General features: G+C 39.6%; 1 protein-coding gene across 2 annotated transcripts; it reads left to right on the plus strand.

Annotated features, from left to right (window-relative positions):
- Nucleotides 1-3,626: 3,626 nt before the first annotated feature.
- On the plus strand, nucleotides 3,627-7,246 carry LOC123962629. 2 transcript variants are annotated; one of them, XM_046038801.1, is made up of 6 exons: nucleotides 3,627-3,731; nucleotides 4,270-4,294; nucleotides 4,426-4,755; nucleotides 4,857-5,022; nucleotides 5,180-5,307; nucleotides 5,408-7,246. In XM_046038801.1, the coding sequence occupies exons 1-6, from the start codon at nucleotides 3,691-3,693 to the stop codon at nucleotides 5,729-5,731; spliced, it is 1,014 nt and encodes a 337-aa protein (XP_045894757.1). In that variant the 5' UTR covers nucleotides 3,627-3,690; the 3' UTR covers nucleotides 5,732-7,246. The 2 variants fall into 2 exon arrangements, with proteins under 2 accessions (XP_045894757.1, XP_045894758.1); XM_046038802.1 differs by having other exon boundaries at nucleotides 5,180-5,292.
- Nucleotides 7,247-11,043: the final 3,797 nt, after the last annotated feature.

The following is an 11,043-nucleotide window of genomic DNA, read 5'->3' on the forward strand; positions in this document are numbered from 1 at the left end:
CCGTTACTTGCCTGCAGTGAGGCAGGAGACCAGCCAGCTTTTTTCCCCGCTCGACTGGATCGGACTGGACATTCGACTGGATAGCTCAAAGTGTGAGTGGGAGCATTCACATGTAAGTAAATTTAAGTGGTGGGCCTATTTTTTTGGACAGGTAAGATTAAGTTAGCTAATGCTTAATATCCTAGTTGGTTTGATAGTGCTAGCTAACCAGTTCACCATGCAACAGTTATTACCACGCTAATGTTGATTCAAAAGGATCCAATGAATGGAACAAATAACTTTACGGTGAGATTTTTCTTATTGGGAAATCAGAACAACCAGGAACGTTAAAGTGGTCCATTAACGTTACAGAAAGCCAAATTAACGTTAGACCGAAGTAACGTTAGCATTTTCTTTTTAAGGTAAGGATAATGTTATGGTGACATTAGCTGTATGTTTGTAACTTCGTGTTGTAACGTTATTTCAAATATAAATTAATATGCTTAACATGCTTGGTGTATGTATGTGTTTGCACCTTAATCTTTTCCACAGCTGGACGAAGATAGTTTAACGTTAGATGTAAATAGTTGCAGCACGTTTTATGTGAGGGTTGCAGCTAGCTATCTTAAGCTAACGTTAGCTTAACCAACTAAATCAGGTGCACATGTTCGGAAGTGTGTAACTTTACTGGTTTTTGGTGGGTAAATGTACTTCTTTCATTATTATATGAACATTTTGTACATACATTCTTTGGTAACTTGTGTGTAACTTTATGTTTAGCTTAAAATTGGATGTTGGATGCAGTGGTAACAACGTCAGCTTATGTGATAGATGTTTATCGATTTAACGGTTAACGTTAGTCACGGAGGTTCGTTCGCTTGGTTCTTTTCCATGGACAGTTTATCTGTGCTTGCTGCACAGGTGTGTAAAAAGTGTGCACACTTGCTGTAATGTTGCGTACAGGGCATTGTGCAATTTGGAAGAATTTTGTGTGGATAAAAGCATCCACCGTTTAGCGCTTCCTTTATCATGTTTCATGTGAACCTTTATGATTGTTGATATTGCGTCACTATTTTCTAATGAAATTGTGTATATACGGGGTTTTTGTTTAGGTTAGTCACATTTCCAAGGGAAATGTTATGAAATGTAAATTAAAACGTTATGTTAACTTGTCTCACTTGCCTCCATTAGCTTTACTTCCTCTTTGCTGCTTGTCACGGTAACGTGCACAATTTCTCATTCATTACCTTTCTGAATGTACTTTTTTTCTTTACAGCACATCTTGTTGGTCAAAGTGAGATTTGGTGAAAGTCAGAAGTATGTTAAAGTTGCCAAAACTGAAGAGGGCTATGAAGAGTACAACACATTTCTTCAGAAAGGTAGGGATTACTTCTTCCTTTTTTTATTCATTACATTGAAGTCATCAGTTACTAAAATGTCTATTTCCATTTACAATGGGACTGTAATCTGGTTATATTGCCCCACCCACCAAGTTGGGTATATTATGTTAGCCAGTAATAATTTCTGGTCAAGCAGTCCAAATATAGAATCTAAAATGCAGAAAAAGAAAAACACTGCACACTGCTCTGAATGTTCCAATTGTTAAATTTTGAAAATACTAATAATAATGGGAACTGTGCTGTGTTTTTCTTTATTTTTTTTTATTTCTTTTATTTTATCTAATATTCTCTCAGTCATAAAAAAGTTAGGTCTTCCAATGCAGACCGAGCTGCATGTCATAGATGAATCTGGGACAGAAGTGGATGCGGATGTGTTTGAGGAGCTTTTACAAGCAGGGAATCTTACCATCCATGTGTCCATAGAAAAGTCTACAGGTAAGACTTTGCTCAGTTAGAGTGTTTGTTTTTCAAAGTTCACTTAAATCTGGACTAGCCTGTTGTGCTATGCTAGACAGTTTGGTTGTCAAGCCTAAAAGAAGTTGTTAGAGGGTCTTGAGCAAACAATAGTATTTAAAATGTGTATGTTTCTTTTAAATGTCTTGCAGTTGTGCTTCATCAAGATCTCTCACATTCTACAGAGTCGCTTGTGTCCGACACATCATCCTCTGTGGCGTCTGATTCATCAGGTGCAACAGTGATTCTTGATAGAAACAATGAATATAAAAGGACCCACACTGAGCGGGAATCAGCAAAAGAGGTATTGGGGAATTTCAGTAATAAATGAAATTAGTTATTAATCCTCAAACACAAAGATTCTGTAGAAGAGCTGTGGTTTTATTGCAGGAATGTCTAACATGATGACTACCTTTATGATTGTTCTTCATCTTTTAGATGGTGAGAGACGTTTCTCCAGTCTAAGCCGGGGGGAGAAAAAATCTTACACGAATATGACAAAACTACGGTGGCTCCCAGGGCTCAGTGAGGAATATTTTTTTGAGGACTATGAATTTTTTTTTGAGGACTACTTGCGTTATTTTGCATTCCCTCGCAATACTTTTGCGTTCCCTCGCAATATGTTTTGCGTTCCCTCGCAATACTTTTGCGTTACCTAGCAATATGTTTTGCTGGCCAGCCAAAAGAAAGAATGGCATTTATTGTTTAATGCAGCAGTCATTAAACCAAAGTTACTTTGAATCATTTGTGATTTTTAATGCATCTTCAGTAGGTTATTTTATGAGCTTTTCGGTAATTTACAGTATGACACTAGACGAGACAGCTGATCTGTATACTGTCAGGGGAGTGAGAATGGCATGCAGGGCTAGAGCATAATAAAGTGCGTAGCCTAATAGTGCAACCCTAAATCTGAAGTATGTTCACCTGTATAGCCTATTTCTAACCTATTTAAATAATAGCAGCATCAGAAGTAGGCTACTTAACATTAGCGGAGCCCTGATGGCTACAAGCTTCTGAAATATAAGCCAGTAGCGGGAGCAGCCTAATAACAGTCGGCTATGTAAACAGTGTGGAAGTGCCGTAGCAGCATGAACATTTAGCCTATAGGCTAGTGAGTGGACAGTATTGCATAATGTGAGATATGTAGCCTCCATATGAAGTCTGACATGTAGGAAACACTGTCCATCCACTTTGACTGTTTAAGCACCAAGCATCACCGATGTAAACACAGAATCCGCTTCCTCTCATCTCGGCGGAGCCTTGCGCTCTGACAGAACACGGTGTGCCCGCTGCATGCTCCAGGACATTGATGGGGCAGGTCTGTGTAAAGATGTCGGCAAAAACAGTCTTCAATTTTCCGGTGTTTGGCAGCATGAGTCCCATCTCCTCCAGACCGGACATTTACCGGGAGCAACCTTACGTCCATGCTGGGCCAGCATGGCTCTATCCCGGCTGTCTTCCCTCCTCACCCGCCTTGGTGCCTGGTCCTTTTTGATTAAAGCCTACATAAATATGCCTATTGAGCAGTAACAGGCTACTATATCAACATACGAAATTCTCCGTTCAAAGTAAAATTCAATAAACTGGAGTGTTGCGCTGAGAGCAGCTGAGCATATGGCTCAGAAGTAGGCTAACGGAAGAAGACAGGTATTGAGAGGGAACGCAAAACATATTGCGAGGTAACACAAAAGTATTGCGAGGGAATGCAAAACATATTCTGAGGGAATGCAAAAGTATTGCGAGGTAACGCAAAGTAGTCCTCAAAAAAAAATTCATAGTCCTCAAAAAAATATTCCTCACTGAGCCCTGGGAGCCACTGTACAAAACAAAGACATTGACGTATACTACACGGCGACAGATGGTAAACCTCCTGGTTGCAGACATGATGGAAGTACATGGGTAAGTATTAAATGTTCAACTTGATGCTAATCATATTTCCACAGTAATATATTATTAGGGGATTTAGTTGTCCATTCTGTTGATTAAAAGGGTGTGTACCTATGTCACAGAGCCCTGTTCAGTGATTTAAAAGCAGGTTGTTGTGGTCTCCTATAGCAAGAACACAATATTAAGGGTTTTTATATGTAATTTGATTTGTGTCTTAAACACAACTTTATAAAGATCAAACAGAACTTTGAATATAAGAGAGTAAAACTTAACAAAGAGAAAACAAATGTTGTCTCACAAGTAAAATGTATAAATTAAGACTAATCTATAATAAGTCTGGCAGCACAAATGAGAGATGGAAGTGTACCCACAAAGCCAACAGTGAGGACAAAAGTGTGATCAGTTGGGGAAAAAGCAGGGGAAAACAACAGGACATACAAAAATGTAAAAGATCACATAGTAACACACACTGTTACAATAACAGTGTCATCTGTCATCTAAAAATTTAACTTTTTAGATGACAGTTTTTCACTCTATTTCCCAACCTTAGCAATCCATACTCTGGAAACGGATATGTAAGTATTTTTATTAAAGGCTTATATTGCAAGATATGAAGAGAATGTGTATGTTCTTAATTTCTTCTAATGTTGCCATGTGGTGATGTGACCCCTGTGTTGCATACTTTTGTTCTTTTTGGGTTTTACAGGAACACTTCTATGATGCAGAGAGTGGGTCTGGCTACCTGGCTTGGAGGATAAAGACTGTCCAGCGTAACACTGCAGTTCAATCCCAGAGATGCTCCACCAGCACTACGTATGGTCCAAAGAGCAAGAGGGATTTTCTCCTGGCTGACAAGCAACTGTTCGGCGAGGAATGCCGTGAGGCAATATCCTTATTGAAACATTCAACTGATGTGTCAGTTGTCAAAGATAAGATGATGGCAACATTTCAATACCGCCAGACGCTAGTTCAGGAACAGCAAAACTCTGCAACAGTCTTGGATGTGTTCCCGTGGTTTCTCGACATTCCCGGCTTGGTAAGAAAGACATACCTTTGTTTGATCAGCTTATTTTTGAAGGGAACAATTATGACTCAATATACTTTCAGTATCAAGGACTTAAGGTGTTTCTTCTGTAGATTGACCAAGATTTCACCATGATGTTTGGAGAAGAGGTTTCCGGCAGATTTTTGGCAAAATGGCCGACGTACTTCAAACCCAGGCTCCTGGCAGACTGCAAGAACCGGGCTTCTAACGAGCATGTTGAAGAACTCTTGTCTGCGCAGCAAAACTCAAATGAGTCTGGTAAGTGTGCCTCATTCTGCCTTTAAAACATTTACACAACAGATTCTTATCTTCTTACCTTAAGTCTTGTCTTTGGCATAATCTGTAATATTTTAAATAATATTTTAAGATATAAATGTATCTGAAAATCTTACACTTTATTCTACTTTGCTCCTAGGCTGGGACAGGGACCTGTCAAGCATTCTACTGCTGGTTCACCTGCTCCCCCCTACCTCAAAAGGCCACAAGAAGAGTGCTAAAATCAGCTCATATCAAGCTGTCAACCATGTGGTGAGATATCTCAAGGTATTCCATGTTTAATGTTTTTCATCCAGTTGTTCTCATACTGCTTCTGCTTGTGTTGCATAACTTATATTAATATTTTCTGTCTGTGTGTTTGTCATAGATTGGAGCCAGTGTAGAGACCTTCCTAGGGAGCTTGGAACCAGGACAGCCCTTCCTCCTCTGTGTTGGGGAACAGAAGAACAGCATTCAGAGGTTCTGTGTCATTGTTGACCAGAAGGCCATCCCTTGCAAGGCGCAAACATCCCTGGCTGCTTTCGATGAGCTTTTCAAGGCACACTTCATCTTCAGTGTTAACTACCACGAATCCCTCAACAGCTTCTACACATTCATCCAAACCACGGTGTTTAACATCGATGTGGGAAGTGCCAAGGAAAGTCCCAGAGTAAAGGAGCTCAGAGCAAGGCTGTTGCACACCAATACTTGAGGTGATACACATCCTTGTTTGCAAATATGCTGATATGTTTTATTTGTAAGGCACACCAGAAAAGTTCTGCATTGCTTTGTCAGCATTTGAGACTTCACCATGGATTATATCCAGGAAAGACATTACGTTTGAAATGTGGACAACCGGGATGTTCTTTATCATTTTGTACGTATTCAGGGTTCAACACCTCGTTCGTTTGCACAAGGACACTTGTTCACCAAATACTATTGACAATGTGGATGCTCAAAATGAAGGTGATGAGCCTTCAAGTTCTCAGGCAGTCGGTACCAACACTCCAGTAACTAGCTGTTCCTTGCTCCTTTCTGTTGACAAGCATCATTTGTTAAACCTGTGTGGATCTGTTGTAGCACAATTGCAAGCATCAGGTGTTGCTGAGTGCACTGTCCAAGCAATGGTAGGATCAATGGAAGAGCTTGTAAATGACATTCATAAGCAAACAAGAGAAGCTGTTTTAACTCGATCTAGTGTGGACCAATATAGACACTTTTAAAGTGTTGAATTTAATTCTGTAGGTGTTGAATTAGCACTGCTGATTTTGCTGTGCACACATTTATTATTGACAGAAAAGAAAAATCTCTTCAGCATCAGCAAACACAAAGCAAGCAGACAAGAAAATGTGACAAGAAAACTCACAGCAGCTTGAAAACAAGACAAAGAGTCTACAGCCACAGAGCGCAGCATTGCTTTGAGCTAAATGCTAACACGGGATGCTGAAATGTTCACAATGAGACAGTGACAATCAGTGACGTCGTCACCATCTTAGTTCAACATTTGCTAATCTGCAAAGTACAGCTGAAGCTGTTGGTGATGTTATTCATTTTGAATGGTGATGTTGTCAAATTTTGACCTGATCATGGTGCTAGATAAAAATTTAAAAGATCACCAAAGTGATTAATTCATCCTGTGAGGGGCATGAATGTGAGTACCAAATGTTATGGCAATCAGTTCAATAGTTGTTAGTTAGTTACTCAAAATCACTTGCCAGCCTCATGGCTGCACTAGAGGAAACTTCCAGGTATGCCCAAAGTCATTAGGAGTAATCGTTTGGGAACCATGAATGTCAAATTTTGCCAAATTTTGTGCCAATCCAAAAGATGATGAGATGTTTCACAGGATAACTGAAAACAAGGGGCTTGTCAGGGGATAACAAAGGTCAGCACGATTCATCTGCTGGGAACCATGAAAGTCTGTAGAAATTTGAAAAGCAAACTATTCTCTAGTTGCTCAGATATCTCAGTCTGGACCAAAATGGTGGGCTGACCGATATGTGGTGGACTGACATGTATATATGTGACAAGGCAAGAGGCTTTGGATAATAGCACCAAAAATGTTCATAATTATGCGCTTCGTAATGCTATATGAATCCAAGCAATGGTTCGAATAATAACAGCTACCTAACTAACTTGTGCAACCTCTTTTAAATTCTATCAGTGTCATGCAGAAGAGCATCAAAGAAACATAATAGTATTAGAATAAACTGATTGTTCCACATGATGCTGTCCACTATGATCTCATATGTTAAAACAGTATAGAATATAGCTTGTTCATGTTACATTTTAGCCTATATTACAGTAGCCTGATTTCTGCTAAGCATAATAATTGCTCATTGCTGTTTTATTGACCACTGGAGTGCTGTTCATGAACTTCTCACTTTGTTTTATATCCCCCGTGTTGTTTCCTTTCCTCGGACAGATGTACCTCCATTTTTCTCTACTTAATTTTCTCCTTTGTCTCCCTTGTGTGTAGATTTTAATCTAGTGCCCTCTTTAAGGACTTCTCCACAGTCCAAGTGCCATAGTTAATCACAGAGCAAACCATCTGGTTTCATTCTGTCTCTATCTTATTCCCCCAAATTATATTTTGGTAAGTATGCAGTGATGTACAGCAGTTGTGTGGGGCTTCTATACAACTGTAGCACCTGAGTGTTGACTTATGTCAGTAGTGAGATAAGGTATTCACACACTCAATTACCTCTCCTGAAGATGGCAAATACTGCATGTGTGATATCCCAACTGTAAACACTTTGAGAACTACAAATAGGGAAATCTCTCACATTTAAATGCAGGCAGCCCAAGACGGTATACTAGATGCATCAATAATTCAATTCCTTCAGAAACGGATGGGCGAAAGACTGGTTCAAGTGTTTGAAGATAACCAGCGAGGTTGTAAAAAAACATCTGTTCCATCTAGAAATGAGAGAGTGTGAGAGTGAGCTGTACACACAAAGCCACACAGATACAGACTCAGACAGATGGTTCCCTTCTTTCCTGTCAGTTGTTTCCTTTTGCTTTTATCACAAAAGTGTTTTTTTAATTTTGGGGGGTCATGGACTGCATCCCATCATCTTGCCAACATGTCCAAGAGGAATGAAATAAGCTGCTTTTTTGTGGCAGTTTCATCAGAGGAAACTATAACTTTGGGTTTTTTCACATACCATATCATAGAAAAATGAAACTTAATTATGCAAAAGTTGCAGATTTAAATATATGGACAGAATAAAATATTTACCAGTGCAATAAAGAAATAACTGGCTACAGGATTGGACTGTAACAGATGTTTACGACCATGGAAGGATACAATTTCTCATCTTTTTCTAATGAATTTCCACTACTTCCGTTCCTCACCTTCTTAGGGTGGATTTATACATCACAGAAAGGCTTAACGGGAGTCTTGAAATGGATACCTATGGCATAGGTTTTGATTTATAGTTCAGCCTTGGATTTCACCTATTGTGATGCTGAGAATGAGACTGTTCCATGTGGTCAAATTATCATTCTTTGTTTGCAATGGCAATGGTTTTGCTAGAAGTGTAATACTGAAAATGATAAGACTGAGCCCTTTTTCAATATGCTTCATGCTTTGTTTCACTGATCACTTTGTATTGGCATCACAAACTTTTAGGAGAAAATTCAGACAGCCAATCACAGTTCTTACTGTCCCCACATCATATCTTTGTTGCTGCCCATTTTGTGTCCTTGTTGGAGAGGAACAGTATTGATGGTGATGCAGACACGAGGCAACAGACAGACAGGACACAGCCATGGGTCACTGCATTTAAATGTGGCTATCAGACTATGGGGTGTCAAAAATGTCAGAAATGTAGAGAGAAATTTGATGGAAATCAGACGTTGCTGTTGTCAAAGACTTTGATAATTGTGCTGCATTTCCAATAGAGACATTAAGATTATAGATTCTATTTATGAATTTTCCACCGTTGCGGTACAAAACATGGAGGTAGATAGCCAGCTTTTACTGTCAACTCAGAAGCATTATATATATATATATATATATATATATATATATATATATATATATATATATATATAATTACCCCTCTCATTGTCTGTGTACATCTGGGAAGAATCTAAACAAAATCCAAACAAAATCTTGTGAGGCATTCTTCTACTATAGAAGGGTCTTTTTGTATCTTTTATACAACTTTCACACTTGTCTCTGAAACGTGACTCTGTAAACACCTCCCTACACTCCCCAAATCTCCCTCTTTCCCTTTCTCTCCACTTTTCTTACCCTTCTCCTCCCTTTATCTTTACTAAACCCTTCATAAGCTTTGATCAGAGACCTCAGCTGATAAATTTAACAGCTTGCATACATAGTGAATTACCATCAGCTGGCAAAAGCGGTCATTTCCCTAACTTATTACCAAGTTTTACTCCCCAGAAGGCAATTGAATAGAGATTGATGTCTTGGTAGTGGTCATTCAGGTATCAGTCTGCATTAAGGACTGCTAAAGGGGAGATATCCACCCTACAGATCCAATCTGATAAGGTCTACACTGGTGTTGAGGTTTAAATTAATCCTGTTTGAGAGGAACACCTGCTGGCTTGAGTGAGATAGCTGATTATGTTGGGGTTATTTTAGAGTTTAGCCTCCTCATTCACATGCAGTAACTTTGGTCTACTTTCACCATCACTCCAGTTTTATTCGATGAGAAAATATCTCCATACGGCAGGTAATAAAACCAGTCAGCTCACTGACAGGATATTATTATGGATAAAGAGTGCAAATAAATTGTGTTGATAATATATATAGCTATGCATACTTTAATCACCCAATAAGGGAAACCATAGTAATGGTAAATTCTGTTGACCAGGGGTTTTCAAAGTGGGAGGTGGGGGGTTCCAAACAGTTTCAGAGGAGGCTCAGTGAATGGAAGTGAAACAATGTTACATAACTTATTGCATTAGTTATCAAAAGGAGATCACATAATATAGCCTACATGTGTGAGAGTTCAGAGATACAGTAGTTTTTGGGAACTGTTTTCCCCCCATCAGAGTCAGAAACTAATGAATGCCTTAGGAAAGACTAGAAAAGCTATTTTGGCTCAAATGTTGAGTGTCTATGGGATCAAATAATATAATCATTATCCCATAGGCATCTAGGAATTGAGCAAAACTTATCAAGTATACTAAAGATGTGGTAGTGGTTGTGGTGGTGGTGAGGGGGTGCAGGGGGTGCCGTTTCCCAAGATTTGTCTGAGGGGAGGCCCATAGTCTCAGACAGTCTCAGAAAACCCCTGCTGTAGACTGTACTTCTATATCGCTTTCTAATCTTCCGACCACTAAAAAGCACTTTACACTTCATGTTACATTCACCCGATTCACACGCATTCATACACCGATGGCAAGACAACCATGCAAGGTGCCAACTGCACATCAGAGAGAAACTAATCACTCACAAAGCAATTTGGGGTTCAGTATCTGGCCCAAGGACACTTCCATATGCCGGGGATCCTAAAGTAAAACTAGAAGTAGTTAACTGGAACACTTATCTCAGCGGTCCAAGTGGGCCTATTTCAAAGCCTCCTTTGGTAAAACAGCTGCTCTGAGCTGTGGCCAGAAGATTGTCTGTGATTTTCCCATGAAGGAACATGTGGAGAAAGTCATTGGGTTGAAAATAAGGAGCTCAGGTACCTGACGTACCAGGCAACCAGAAGGACTGCAGCTTTTACTGTTGCAGAAGCATAAACCTGTGTTCAGGAGGATTTTGGAGAGGCCATGGAGAAAGATTTTCAGTACTAAAACCGTCAGCAGGCAAGAACTAGAATGTGCCCACTTTTGTGACCATGGTATTTTATCACTTGCTCTTTCCTGATGCCATAGTCCAGTTGGTATGCACACAGTTTGCAGATGAGTGTAAAGCAGTTGTGTTGAGGGTCAGCACCTCCAATTGCTAGGAAACAGTGAAAACAATGAAATGTTCTCCCTTGCTGGGAGAAAGTCGCTTGTCCAAGTGAGGAATCTCAAGCATCTCTAGGTCTTGTTCTTGTATGG

Source organism: Micropterus dolomieu, linkage group LG23 (assembly GCF_021292245.1).
Source record: "Micropterus dolomieu isolate WLL.071019.BEF.003 ecotype Adirondacks linkage group LG23, ASM2129224v1, whole genome shotgun sequence".
In the NCBI taxonomy this organism is placed as follows: domain Eukaryota; kingdom Metazoa; phylum Chordata; class Actinopteri; order Centrarchiformes; family Centrarchidae; genus Micropterus; species Micropterus dolomieu.